Source organism: Leiobunum rupestre, chromosome 11 (assembly GCF_980474605.1).
Source record: "Leiobunum rupestre chromosome 11, qqLeiRupe1.1.hap1, whole genome shotgun sequence".
Classification (NCBI taxonomy): Eukaryota; Metazoa; Arthropoda; class Arachnida; order Opiliones; family Sclerosomatidae; genus Leiobunum; species Leiobunum rupestre.
This window is the reverse complement of record NC_143394.1, coordinates 6,748,671-6,763,895: the sequence shown is the minus strand read 5'-3', so window position 1 is coordinate 6,763,895 and position 15,225 is coordinate 6,748,671. Positions and strand designations below refer to the sequence as shown.

Here is a 15,225-nt window from a genome sequence, read left to right as displayed (position 1 = left end):
CGTACTTAATATTTTAAAATAATTATAATGTTCTTCGCGAAAGAAGTGTAGTGATACCTAATTTCAGGTATTTGTATGTTTATAAAAGAGATAATCAGGTAAGCTAATAACATAAAAACCATGACTAGGCTTAATGACGAGTTTTCGTCGAATGAGGGTAGCGAGGCGCGATAGTTTTTCTCGCGAGTTTTCCCGCTTTAAGACACGCCCGTTTCTACGAGCTTCATCAGGGCCGTAAAAATCTTCCTTAGACATTCCAAGTGTATACCTATATAGTTTCCTGATAACACTTGACACACCTATGTGATTCATAATTGCAATAAGTATAAATGGTGCTGTAAAAAACGTACAAATTAATTTCATACGAAACAAAGTCGGTACTAAAACATGAACACATAACGGTAATTGTAGGGAGCTGTTGGCTCGCGTGGCATGAAGGGCTTGCCGCTACCCTCCTACGCGTTGTAACCCGGCCACCTGAATTTATGGCTTTACAAGTCGCTCTATGACTTGTGCCTAAGGTGGTGCCTTGGGTATTAGCCTAGCTGATTATTATTTAGGTATTTCTTATTAACCCGGCCACCTGAATCAAAGGCTTTAAAAGTCGCTTGATGACTTGGGCCTAAGGTGGTGCCTTGGGTATTAGCCTAGCTGATTATTATTTATTTATTTATTATTAACCAGGCCACCTGAATTAATGACTTTAAAAGTCGCTTGATGACTTAGGCCTAAGGTGGTGCCTTACGCACTTTTTTTAGACAAACGCTTCGCATTCTAATTTCAAGTCCTAAATTAGTCGCGAATGGAAGAACGAACGTGAAGAAATAAGAAATATTTCGTTGGCGGGCCGAAATCCCGGCGATGCTACGCCTAAATGTTGAGTGTTTGCAGTAGCCTAAAGATCTTAGATAAACAGGAAGAAGTGCAAAAGCCAGTGGCAAGCTCTCCGTGGTCATGAAAGAGAGCGGGTCTTCGGGGATTACTTTAACGTCGGCAAAAGGAAAGGCAGTTCTTTGGGTAGGTCAACTACTCAACTGGAAGGAACGACTTTGGCGCGGTTTTGTACGCCAGACAACGTTCTCCTTTGAGCTCCTTCCTCGTTAACTTTGATAACGAGTAACTCGCACTTACGGGGACATCGCGGAGACCAAATGGGTGGTCCTGAAAGGGGTGGAAACCTTTTAGTCATTTCGGGTACAAAAATTGTTTGAGGACATTTCCCGATCAAAAGGAAAACATCTTTTCTTATTAGTTTTTAGTCTGTTTTATTGGGTAAAGAACGAAAACCCATCGAGAAAAGACTTTCGATTTTAAACACGAGATGGATCTCGTGTTAACTAGAATCGTGTATTGTTTGTAAGCCGTATGCTTGAGATTTATCGGCTTCTACAGTCTGATAATATTACAATCATTTTATGAAGAGGTCAGTGCACGACTACATCTTTTCTCTATAACAAATTACAATCCGTTAGTAGTAGCAAAGATAATCTAGACTAGTAGTGCCTGAGGTGAAAAATTTCACTGTGTTTAGTCGCTCCATCTAACGATCGCTATTGGAACTAATATGACTTAAATTTCATACGGTAAATAAAGGCTATAGACTACAATACGCCATCTATTTAATATTAATATTTTAATATATGTATAACTTTCTATAAATAACCGTATGATTAAAAAATAATTAAAAGAACCATAAAATATAATTTCATTACATTAAATAGTTTTAGGTACCATTATAGATGGCGTAAAACCACACAGTGAGATTTTTTCCGATCTGAAAAATCTCACTGTGTTTTGTCGCCCCATCTAACGACCACTAATGAAACAAATATGACTTAAATTGTATACCGAATAAAGGGTATAGACTACAATACATATATTTTAATATATGTATAACTTTCTATAAAAATTAACCGTATTATTAAAAAATAATTAAAAGAACCATAAAATATAATTTATTTTACAAAAATAGTTTTGGGTACCATTATAGATAGCGTAAAACAACACAGTGAGATTTTTTTAGATCTGAAAAATCTCACTGTGTTTTGTCGCCCCATCTAACGACCACTAATGGAACATGCATACGGTAAATTATTGTGTATCGAATAAAGGCTATAGACTACAATACTCCATCTATTTAATATTAATATTTTAATATATGTATAACTTTCGTTAAAATATCAGTATGATTAAAAATAATTAAAATGACCATAAAATATTATTATATAATCTATTTTATATAATATAGTTTTGGGTACCATTATAGATAGCGTAAAACAACACAGTGAGATTTTTTTCCGGTCTGAAACTGACGAACGAGGTTCACAAACAAACAGAGAGTGCGCTGACCTCTTCATAGAAAGATACTGTTAACGCTACGACAGTATAATAACGTTAATATTTATTTTCTAGTTTCTGGTGACTCCTAAAGGGCCGGACAGGGAAATTAAACTTCAGCTGCCGATCATGATCGCGACTTACCCCATCCGGAACAACGACGGAACTCTTTCCCGGAAGAAGGGGTCCCACTACCCGACGGTACTTCCGGTTTTCCGCCCATGGCTGAACACAACAACTTTCAAATAAACTAAATTTGACGAAAATATCTCTTCATACGTACTGCGCTAAAATTAAAAACCAAACTAAGTGGTTTAATTTTTTTTCGCAAAAATAGACAATATACGAAAAAATAGTTGACGTTCATCAACGTTCAAATAACGCGCCGTGACTCTAAAGTTCTCTAAACGTTTTTTTTTATTTTTCAATATTATTTTCATAATTGTGCCAATTATATTAAGCTGCTAATATTTTTAATTAAATTTATACGTTCGGTTTAATAGTGTTGATTTTAGTTAAACGTAATTTATTCTACATACTCTGCCCGATTTCATAATCGTGTACGATTTTAGTGTATTTTCACTTAAGAATATAAAGTAATCGACTTCATGTTACAAATACGAGAATAAAAAATTGATTAAACGTTATCCACTTCATTTATTTCGGAAACTAGAAATATAAACAGAGCTGCCACGTGTCAGAGAAAACCTGGGGAAAAGGGGGAATTTAATAAAAGGTACAAATAGTCGGGGAAATATCCACGAATTTAAAAATGTCATAAAAAGTTTGGGAAAGGTCCGGGAATTATGATAATTGTGTAAAAAGTCAGGGATTTTTAAGTATTTGTTAAATGACGGGTATTTTTAAGTATTTGTAAAAAGTCAGGGATTTTTAAGTATTTGTAAAAAGTCAGGGATTTTTAAGTATTTGTTAAATGACGGGTATTTTTAAGTATTTGTTAAATGACGGGTATTTTTAAGTATTTGTAAAAAGTCAGGTATTTTTAAGTATTTGTTAAATGACGGGTATTTTTAAGTATTTGTAAAAAGTCAGGGATTTTTAAGTATTTGTTAAATGACGGGTAATTTTAAGTATTTGTAAAAAGTCAGGTATTTTTAAGTATTTGTTAAATAACGGGGAATTTTAATAATTTGTTAAATAACGGGGAATTTTAATAATTTGTTAAAAGTCGGGGGAATTTTAAGAAGTTGTTAAAAGACGGGGAATTTTAAAAATTGGTTACAAGACGTTGAATTTTAAAAATTGGTTACAAGACGGGGAATTTTAAGAATTTGTTAAAAGTCATTGAATTTTAAAAGTTTGTTAAAAGACGGAGAATTTTCAGAAATTTTAAAAATCATGGAATTTAAAAACATCCCTAAAATTCAGTGCAGATAAGAAACTTTTTGGAGTTTGTAAGAAGTCAAAGAATTAATTAATCCTGAATTTTTGTGAAGGTGATCTAATGTTTGTAAACCTTTCCACAATTTTCAATTTGAAACATTACATTACCTTTGTACTAAATTAGTAAATTAGTTAATTTCTGATAAAAGAAAAATATGAAGGTAAAATAATCTAATTTAGCCCTTAAGAAAGTCCGCGTTTATCTCTAAAATGGTCAGGGAAACCATGAAAAAATCAGGGGTTTTGAATCTGAAAATACTGTGGCAACCCTGTCTTAGAAAACTGAGATTTCATACAAACGTTCTTGTGACCAGGAAAAACACATTCTTGGTTTAGCCAAGAGTAACAAAAAACTAAATACATTGTTAAAAGAACATTGTAAATTACCCGGCAACCAGATTTAAAGGGGAACGGCCAAGCTTTTCCAAATACATAGTTTGCACCTAAGGGAGGGGCCTATGGTCTCCTTGGAAACCAGGAGGGAGTGAAAATTTCAAAACATTTCGCCAAATAGGTAGCCATTTTGTTGGTAATCTCATCAAAGCGACAAAACGTACGAAAATTAGATTTATACTTTCAAATTTGTAAATTAATATCGTTAAGGGCCTTCAGAAAACCCAGATAGGATTTTAAAACCGGGTTATTTAAATAAAATAGCAAATAACGACAGGAATATCTAAGAAAAGAAGTTAGCAAAGTTTATCAAATTAGGCCTTTGTGGTGATGTCTTTTACAATTACCTTCGGTATTGAATCAAATGACAATTTTCGGTGTCCCTTTCTAATGGAACTACTCGAACAATTTTAACTAGGCAGTTAACCATTTTTAACGTGAAACTTAATTCTTAATCATTTAAAAATAATTAAAATCCACAAACCGACGATTGAAACTTGCGTTTTACTGAGAAACCCACACCAGCAAAATGGCGACATCGTACCGTTCATTCTTGACTAAATTACATATTTATTCTTGGTTCATGTATCTATACTTGGAACTGCGTCATTGATGACGTAGGGATGCAAACTATGTATATGGCCTTATTTCAGTATCAAAAGATTAAGAAGACGTTCAATATACTAACACGTAACTTTTTTGGTCTTGAAAAAATAGCTTTTGGCCCAAAAAGTTGAAACGAAAAATAACGCCAGTTGTTTGGGTTTTAATTTTCGCCTCCATCTTAGGGGCTGCCGCCAGCGCCCCTAACCCCGTATGAGCGATTAGCGAATTATCCTAACTTTTAAAATCGCGCAATTTAGGCTTAAGGCCTCTTATAACTGGAACGCGGCGCGCGTGCAAAACAAATTTTTCGCGTCTTCAGCAGCGCGCGCTTTTACGTTGTTTTTCTGTGTCACTGACTTCTCACCAGGTGTCGCGGCGGACGCGCGCTTTTCGATTTCCCGAAATTTCTTTATTTTATTAAAAATTAACCACTCAATATTTTTTATGCGGTTTTCGCCATAAATTTTAGTTTTTAATTGGCTATAGGGCTATCTAACTGGTTAAAGCTTGACCGTTCCCCTTTAAAGGCATTAAAAGTCGCTCGATGACTTTGGCTAAGGCTGGTGCCTTGGCTATTAGCCTAGCTGATTATTATAATTATATAAACCCAAAATAGAAGTTAGGTCCGTCACAAACCGGCATCTGATGAGCAAAACCACGTAACTTGACTTAGTGCTTTTGGTTGTAAAGAGTAGTTTAAAATATTTCATGAATTTGGATACCTTCCTTTCCCTTAAATAAACGTAATTTTATGAAACATGCTAGAATCCAACACTGACCATTACTACTTCTGTTGATGGAAGATATACGACAGCGGCTTCCATGAACCAATGGGATAAAGGGCTGATTTGATTTGTTTAAGGGGAGGAGCTTACTATTAGATCATGATGAGGTTTAGGAGCAGGGCTCAAACTCGGCAAAATAACTAAACACATTATTCGTGAATAAATGGTGCTTTAGAGACGCCATGTATCCACTGTTGGGTTTGATGTTTTATCTTTTGTACTACAGCTTTCAATGATTCGTAAGTACTCGCGGCTCTCACCAGGCGGCACTATTATACTTAATAATTTCCACCAAAATGTATTTACTTCGAGAGTCACGTCGATTTGAACCCGCTTCCATTGACAAACAGTCTATGATTATGTTTCACTTTAGAGAGGATCTAATCAACTAGGCTAATATCCAAGGCACCGCCTTAGGCCCAAGTCTTCTGGCGACTTGTATTGCCTTTAAGGGGCAAGAATACTGTAAAAGCCTCTTTTTCGTTCAAGCTGAAAATTTCGGTTTTAACAATTACATAATTGAATTATATTTTTCTGATTAGGCTGAACCTTCCTCTAGGGCTTGAAATAATTTTGATAATTCTAATATCAGTAGTTAACGAGATAAAAGGCTATAACTAAAGGGTAGTTTGGGCGCTTGCCCAACGTGTTTAGCTCCGGGGGTCCGAATTAAAACGTAATAACTTAATTACTTTTAAATTTAAAATTGTCAAAATTATTTTAAGCACTAAACAAGAGGCAGTTCTACACTTGAATATTAATTTTATAAGTTAAAATACAAAATTAAAAGAGTTCAGCTTGAAATAGCGCGAAAGTAGACAATGGCCACTGTAGTCTTCCCCCTTAATTCAGGAAATTGAGTAGGAGGGGGGGGGGGTGGAAATCCCTTCATGCCACAGGAGCCAACAGCTCCCTACACTAACTATTACCTTTAACCTCTCGAATATTTTGGGTTCCATTATTGAAGATGCAAATACGAAAATCAATCGGTGGTTTCAACTCGCTTGTTCCTTGATTTCGGAGTAGGGTAAGAAGAGTAAGGCTATGACGTCATTTTACTCCGATTCTGTGGTGGCGAATAGTTGGAGTTGGAGTAAAAACGTTGTATCAAAATGGTTGCCTGTGGCCTTTCTAGCAGATAAATTCTGGCTAGCAGACGACAAAATTCTATTTACTCTCTTTACACCTCCTTTTCAGAAGGAGTAAAAAGAGTAGCCCTAATACTCCGGAACAAGCTAATAGTTTATGGGCCGGAGTAATTCTCATCACCGGAACCGGCGAATAAAATGTTTTAGGGTTAAAAGAGTACACTTTTAGTCCGAGAACAGGTCTGTTAACCTCCGAAATAATACTTGAAGGATCCTTTCTGGATAACGATACATTTTTAAAAGAAGTCCTAAAACTAAAGGTGGGGTGGCGGAGTGGTTAGCACCTTCTTTCTTGACGCGATTATTGCATCCATGGCACATTAAAATCATACTTGATGAAGAGATAGTTTTAGGGTATTGGATGACAATTAGACTAAATATGAAAACATCTATTTCTCAAAGAGTCTGCATTATCGCACATGGATCACGAGAAAACTACGTTGCCTGAAAGGTTTTCAAGTCACTTAACTTTGTTATTGTTAACTAAAAAAGCTACTGTTCAGTCTAGGCCCCAGTTGGCGATAGAGAATGGGAAACCAAGCATTAACAGATGTCAATAAAAATCTGTAGAGTTAACCGGTAATAGTTAGTGTAATGAGCTGATGGCTCACGTGGCTTGAAGGGCTGGCCACCACCCTCCTATGGATTGTTTAAAGGCATTATAAGTCGCTAGATGACGTAGGCCTAAGGTGGTGTCTTGGGTATTAGCCTAGTTGATTATTATTATTATTATGATTTTATTATTAAACCCAGGGCTGTGTTAACAAAATTTTTAGCCCTACAAATCTTTGAAGCTATTTTGAAACTATGACATTTTGGCGTTTTTGAAAAAATAGGCAAGATAGTTGTTATCAATATTTAACTTCTTTTAACCGTATACTTGGAAATCCACAAGTCAAAATCTCCGTCAGAATCGAGCGATGGAATTGGAGGGTATTTTTATCGCAACCTAACCTTGAAATTCCAACCGACGAAATTAAACCCCGCAGAGCATTTATCACCTTCAATGCCATAAAAATATATTTAACCAAAGCAGTTACTTACGCGCAATTGTTAAAGTGTCAAACCTATTCAAAGAAACGCAGCACGCTGTTACAACCTTGATCAAGAAGCACTAGGAAACTGACTCTTCTCAGCCCGTAATCGATTGGGATACCAACACGTCAAACACTAACGATGATTGACAATTTTCCAGTTACCGCAAACATCAGAAGAATACTCCAATGGGCACGCAAAAAGGTTCATGACCCTTTTCATCGTATTCCAATCACATCTCAAAACTCACAGGTAAAACCTAGAAAGTCCAACTTTAAACGTTTATAAGTAACTATTGTTAAGTTCATCACCAGTGCGCCACCATTTCATATTAAGTTCGCAGTAAGTTACTCTCATTGGATTATTCTTAATTAAATGTTTTGATTTAGTTTATTAATAATTATATTTAATAGTCACATCACACCTGGTAATACACGCATTTAATCACTTCAAATAGCTTTAAATACAGGACACCACTACAACGAGCATTCACTGGAAAGTGAAGCACTTATGATGAAAGTGAACAGTTGATACTGTCTTCTTCATATTGCACCCACTGATGGCTGTAGACTTTTTTGCATTCACTGATTCAGAAAATGGTGCGTAAGAACTCGACAGAAGACATTGTTCAGACTCTGCACAAGTCACACGATGGTGAACAGATATAACTTCGTAAATCACTGATTAAATGGTCGGGTTTCCACGAATGCTTGTAGTTTTTAAAATTCGGCGATCAAATTCAACTAAATATTTCCACGCTCAAGCAAAATTTTAGCGCGTCGGTTCTACCTACCTGACTGCAGTTAGAATTCGTAGTGCAATACCTCCACGTAAAGGGTTAATTTTGACGCAATAATTATTAAAGTATAATCTTAAAATCTCTGAAGCTTAAAATATTTCGTGGAAACACAAAGCTATTGGCATGTGGCGTTTAGCTCGAAATTCTAAATAAAATAAATTTAACGCAAATATAAATATCTCGAACTATTCATTTTCAAGCTATATACCCCCGAACCGAACTACTCCAAAACAAAATACAGTTCACGTTAATTCCACGCATAGTTTTGTTAATTTAAAAAATAATAATTAAATTACAATTTACCAAATGAAAAATCCAAAAACTATCAGAAATTTTTCCCCAGAGGATAAACTATAGTTTAAATAGTTTAGTTGGTTCGGGGTCCAAGTCGGTTCGAATCGCTTTCAAAACGACAAGGCGGGGAAGTCAAATTGCTCGTATTTTCCAAAATAATGGGAATAAAATTCCAAATTATGTCCAATAATATTACTGTGTTTGTTTTGGGATACATATGAATATTTTAAAAATTCTGGTCATAATTTGAAATGACGTTAAGCCTTGGCTATAAGCGAACCTGGTGGAAGCGATTTCCCGCGTGTGAAAAATAGGTTTAAGTTTTTACGTATTTGTAATTATATCATCCTTTGGGTGAAATAAAAAAACGAGCATAAATTCCTTAATATTTCTTTATTTTATCGACTTAGTTCGCGGTTCTTCGCGCAAAATGAGAACCATTATGTAGTCGTGTTTTAACAAATGAGAGCTACTACATCTGACGGGAAACTTTTGAACTACTCATTCACCTCGCGATGTTAACCTTTCATCGCGTAACCAAATCTTCAAAATTCACGTTTTGTTCTTCCGAATTTACAATTATATTATTTCATATAATTCAGCAAAAAAAAAGTACATATTCGTAGTTTCCTTATATAAATAATAGCGCGAAAAATAATCAGAATTATTACACATATCTTTGGCGAGATTCGCAATTTAATTAATTAAATCAATAATTAATTAAAAACACCGGGAAAAATAGCTAAGCCTTGGCAAAATTATTATCTTTCGTTTTTAGCTACCAACGATAATTATTAATTAGAGGAAAATGTAAATTAAATCTCATACATTCTCAAAACGGGAGCGTAGGTTTACGATAAACAACAAAATTAATTATATATTTAAATTAGTTGGGTATAAATGAGGCGTTTTAATTTTAAATATAAAAAACCCGATGTAAACTGTTTGAATAACTGTAAAAATAACATTACCATTGAAATTTGGTTCATGAACTAGCTGGTTAAATAATGATGTAAAAATTACGTTGAAAAAAGGTAAATACGGTTTGTACTAAAATATGTAAATTAACGTGTTTTAAACGTCATATCAATTGGAATCTAATTTACCGGTAATCGAATTAACTCTGTAAAAATAATGTAAACGTTGAAAACACGTTTCAATTAATTTTTTTTCCTTTTTTGAAATAGACGGGTTTGCAAAGTGATTACTGGTCTGTCCTACGCGAATCAAAATGGCTGAATAAATATTTACAATCAAGCTAAAAAATAACGCCTACAAATAGCTTCTAAACTTGTTAATTATTTACACGATTTTTCTCGTTTTCGAAAACTGCCGCTAGATTTCGCCATAATCGTAAATGAAGCGACGAGACTACGCGCCTTACGTTTACTAAATTTTGGCATGACGTCATCGGCCGAGTTTATAGTCCGATCGACGCGACAACGCGATTCGACGGCCGGGAACAATATAAAAGCACCATAGTTTAGTAGTAAAAAACTTTCGACGGAGGAGAGGAGAGGATAAATAGTCACTTCAGTGGCGCCATCTAGTATCACAGACAAGCGCCGGAAAATACAAAAAGGAGAAACATTCGATTCCAACGCGTCGACCACGAGCGAGGGTTGCGTTTTTGGCCTCTCATGGGCCGACCGATTTCCGGGACAGGATCTTTCTGCGGGCTCTGGGCTTGGAGCACGAGTGGCAACACAGCTCCTTGTAATGCGGAGTCAAACACAGGCGGGCCTGAACCACGAGCTCACAGTTCGACCAGAGATCAGCGCAGTTCGTCACTTTGGAACAAAAAAATTTCATTAATACGCAGTAAACACAATGATTCATAAAATATGAATATCTAAGTATCCATTTTCTTGTACTGTTAATGCGTTGCCTACGTTATTATCAAGGCCCGGGAAATTACTTTCTGCATTTTATTTTGACAATTTTGATCACTAGGTTCTCTCGTATCTAGAACTCGTTGCCTACGTTATTATCAAGGCCTCTCCGCGGGAAATTACTTCATTTTTGGAGTTTGAGTTCGGCAATTTTGATCACTAGGTTCTCTCGTATCTAAATCTAGTTGCCTACGTTATTATCAAGGCTAGGGAAATTACTTTCTGCATTTTATTTTGACAATTTTGATCACTAGGTTCTTTCGTATATAGAACTCGTTGCCTACGTTATTATCAAGGCCTCTCCGCGGGAAATTACTTCATTTTTGGAGTTTGAGTTCGGCAATTTTGATCACTAGGTTCTCTCGTATCTAAATCTAGTTGCCTACGTTATTATCAAGGCTAGGGAAATTACTTTCTGCATTTTATTTTGACAATTTTGATTACTAGGTTCTCTCGTATCTAGAACTCGTTGCCTACGTTATTATCAAGGCCTGTGCGCGGGAAATTACTTCATTTTTGGAGTTTTAGTTCGGAAATTTTGATCACTAGGGTCTTTCGTATCTAGAACTCGTTGCCTACGTTATTATCAAGGCCTGTGCGCGGGAAATTACTTATTTTTGGAGTTTTAGTTCGGCAATTTTGATCACTAGGTTCTCTCGTATCTAAATCTAGTTACCTACGTTATTATCGAGGCCTGTGCGCGGGAAATTACTTAAATTTATTTCTGGCATTTTATTTCGACAAATTTGTTCACTAGGTTCTCCATTATCTGGATCCCGTTGCCTAGGCAACCGCAAGGTTTGCAGCTACCAACAGTCAAGACCTACGCAAGACGCAAATTGTGTTTAGTTTTTTTAAAGAAGTTTAATTCCCAGAATTAATTTCATTAATTTATATGGTTTTAATATAAATTGTTTTGTCTCAGTGGAAAAGGTTAAGCGTAACCCCTTAAAGGCTTCGTGCGTTGTTAACATTTTGATTATAAGTATCGCCGCCTACCGACCGAGTTTTAAATTTAATATATGAAAGTTGTCTGCTCGTTCAAAATGATCTCTGCGCAACAGCTAAAAGTTAAACCCAAAAACCTCGTCTGCTATTTCTTCACATATTTAGTTGACGTATACAAGGGCAGATGGCGCTATATTTCCTAAACTTGAGGCCTATTATTTCTAGATCAGAGAGCCATCTTTCGTGTATCAAAAGCAAAGAAACAAGTGGTCACGTTGTTAAAATGTACCCATTTTAGTATGGCGACGTGCACGGGCGTTGATAATAACGTAGGCAATGGATATCTGCCTAGAATACAGCCTACAAGAGTAGCAAACGAGTGACGAGTTCCACTTCAGCAGTAGCAACCAGACTGCTCAAGCGTCCTCAGCGCCATCTCTTTGAGGTGGAGACAAGTACATTTTATTTTGCTTTTTTTAGGTCCATTGATTAGAGATGGCGCCCTCAATGAGGGCGGGGTTTAATCACTGAAGAAACAACTCCGCACCCGAGTGTCCACTGCCTTTTTTAAAGTCGTTGGAACTTTCAAAGATACAGGTTTTATCATAAGCCTATAACCTCTAAGTTTGAAACGCGCATAGCGCCCTTTGTACCACCACTGGACGGGGAATAAAGAAGAAATGATGCGATAGTAACGGCACCTGGTAGAGATAAATTGAAGCTTCATCCTTCCCCCTTTGTCTCTCTACGCACCTCTCTTACCAAAGCAGCTGGCAACACTGCCTTTCGATTCGAACTTATGGTTTTATTTTAATGGTTTATATCATGAAACTATGCATATAAACACTTGAAATATCGAAGGTCGCATCAGGCTCACCATAAACGGGAGAGTTTGCAGCGGAGATTTCGCTCGCGACGAGCTAAGCTTGACTCGGCTCCTGGTAGAAATTAAGCCTTGTCGCTAATAAAGGTTCACTTGTCTAACCCTCTAAATAGTTATTTTACGCGGAACTAGACCAGTTCCATGAAAAACGTGAAACATTTTACAAGATCTTCAGAGTTAGAACTAATCATGGTTTCTTAACTTAATTTTCGGCTAAGTCTATTCAACGAATGAGTATCTATCATTTTCTTCCCACGGCGTGAATACTTAGCGTTTGAAAAACGAGTGGCTTTTTTAAATTCCACGTAGATTATACCCCAGCCGTTTAAGGGTCCTTAGACATTCCAAGTGTACCCATATCGGTCAAAATTCCATGTTATTTTCAATGGGAAAATTCGCATTTTGTCTTGTCAAAAACATTTTTGGTTGCCATGGCAAAACGGTTGCCCATTGAATAAATTCCCTTTAGGATTTTTCATGTTATATGAAGGTCTACCAAACCCCCGAGTTTGAACTAAATCGGTGCGTTACACCTCGGGTCGTCTCCTTGTCAGTGAAGGTTTGGTCATTACCCGTATTTCTAGGAGATGCTTTGGCGGTAGAGTCACCGCTCGTTCGATCCTGCAAGTACTCCGAGCACCTTTGAGTGTTGCAAGACTGGCTGGTGGGCGGCTTGCTTTGGGGCGGACATCCTTCGGTCAGCGATTGGCCGAATGAGAAACAAAAGACTTCTCGAGTCTGATGACCAGCGTCGCAGGATTTGGTACACTGTGGGGGGAAACTTCATTGAGGAATATATTGTCCACCGTGATACGATTGAGGAGAACCTACCGTGGACCATTCGCCAGCGTACCATTGATGGGTATCGCACGACTGCCCGTCACATTTCTGCTTGACGACTGGCTTGTCTCTTGGCGAACACAAAGACTCGTCCACCGATTGCCGACGGCCAATTTTCTCTTTGGTGAGGCACACGACCTCCCTGGTTTGGCTGCCAGCACCGCATTGAGTCGAGCACTACGAAGAAATGTTCATTAATACACTCGAATTAAAATAAAAATGAGCAAATACCGGCCAAAAATAGGTGGATCTCGCGTACTAAGCTGGGATAATATATTCTATAAAAGAGCTATAATAGTTAGGGGTGTGCAAAATATTTGGTTAGACCAAATAATTCGATCGAATACCAAATCGAATATTCGATTCGTCAAATCGAATATTCGATTCGTCGAATCGAATAGCACTTGGGAAAGTTCGCGAATATTCGTTTTTCTTGATCAAATAGTGTTTGCAAAGCGTGAAAAAAGTCGCTAGCTGACTTGGACCTGGGGTAGTTAAACTTTAAAAATGTGTATTTTAAATTTTGTTTCTAAAAGTTTTCTTTGAAAAAATCTAGTATTCTAGTTTAAATTTATTAAATAAAATAAAATATAAATTATACATTTGGTTTAGTATTTTACTATTCAAATAAAATGAACCGTGATTTCAATTACTTTTTTATTTTATTTTTGAAAAATATGCAAACTATTTGGTTATTTCAAAACCAAATACGTCGAATTATTTGGTATTCGAAATACTATTTGGTATTTGATCAGTTAACTGGCTTAAAATTTTGCTCTAAAAATATTCGACCAAATTATTTGACGTTCTAAATATTCGATTTGGTATTTGACGTGCCTTGAAAAAAATTTGATATTCGATTCGATCCCCAAAAAATGGTATTTGCACACCTCTAATAATAGTGCTTCCAACGTCCAGCTGATCATTTTTTTCAGGTAGCTGAAGATTATCAGTTAGTTAAATGAGTTTAACGTTTTATACCCAGCGATCATATTTCAAAGTGTATTCGACTCATATCTCGAGTAACCACTCTGAACTAATTTATCTCATCAGATCTGGTACCTGAACGTAAATTCAGATAATCTGATATCTGATGTATCGTAATTACTAACTTAGTTCGGATAACGCAAATTTTATACGTTGCTGTCATATCAGATAAAATGTTGTATTTTTTACACTACCGCCATCTGTAGATTATATTACGAACCACAATTACGCAGAAAATAGTTTCAACCCGGATTTTGGTAATTAATAGTTCAGAAATGCATCTAGAGATGGCGTCACGTTGTTGGTGGTCGCGGTAGATTAGAGCAGGTGCTTAAAGGGAATATGTTCCAATTCGAAAAATTCGTCTGCTAATACACTATAGCAACTTCTTTTTACTATAGCTTGATAAACCTAGTGGTAGAATAAAATACATTTTCTAGTTTTTCGAATTTATCAGTGTATAATTTAAATTTATACTACTTTTAATTTGAGTAAAATCAGTTATTTCACCGCCGAATAAACTCATAGCAAAGTCCATAAAGCAAGTGTCAGCTCTAGGTGAAGTAGCTCTTTTTTGAACAAATGTCGCTAGCGTCGAAATCAAAACAAGACGCTGAAGCTACATTTTGACCCAAAAGGCGGGACATTAAAGCTTCGCGTTGATTGGCTCGTTTGTAAATTTGTCAATAACTTCAATTATAGTAATTGTTTACAATATATTTTATATGGGATATATAATTTAGGTTAACGTTCACTAAGTAGAGTAAAAGTGGTCTAAATATAATACTCCATAATGGCTCTGACGACGTTATGGTTTCGATATTTTGAATTTTAGCTTCCGTTCCCATTAATAGATGGCTCCACGCTCTCCACG

The 15,225-nt window shown here is 36.2% G+C and overlaps 2 protein-coding genes across 3 annotated transcripts in view; one reads left to right on the top strand and one right to left on the bottom strand.

Annotated features, from left to right (window-relative positions):
* Vdup1 (arrestin family protein Vdup1) overlaps window positions 1-2,857 on the top strand; it is a 45,077-nt gene extending 42,220 nt beyond the window's left edge. The window contains exon 6 of the mRNA XM_090163103.1: window positions 2,413-2,857. Within this exon, the coding sequence (XP_090019229.1) occupies window positions 2,413-2,586 (174 nt within the window). The 3' untranslated portion in view covers window positions 2,587-2,857. The remainder of the gene's footprint in view (window positions 1-2,412) is intronic.
* Window positions 2,858-9,177: 6,320 nt separating this feature from the next.
* LOC149921227 (ADAMTS-like protein 4) overlaps window positions 9,178-15,225 on the bottom strand; it is a 226,621-nt gene continuing 220,573 nt past the window's right edge. For both annotated transcript variants that reach the window (XM_090162573.1, XM_090162572.1), the window contains exons 13-15: window positions 13,356-13,541; window positions 13,097-13,292; window positions 9,178-10,591 (exon numbers count right to left, since the gene is read on the bottom strand). In XM_090162573.1, coding sequence (XP_090018699.1) covers window positions 10,440-10,591; window positions 13,097-13,292; window positions 13,356-13,541 — 534 coding nt within the window. In that variant the 3' untranslated portion in view covers window positions 9,178-10,439. The remainder of the gene's footprint in view (window positions 10,592-13,096; window positions 13,293-13,355; window positions 13,542-15,225) is intronic.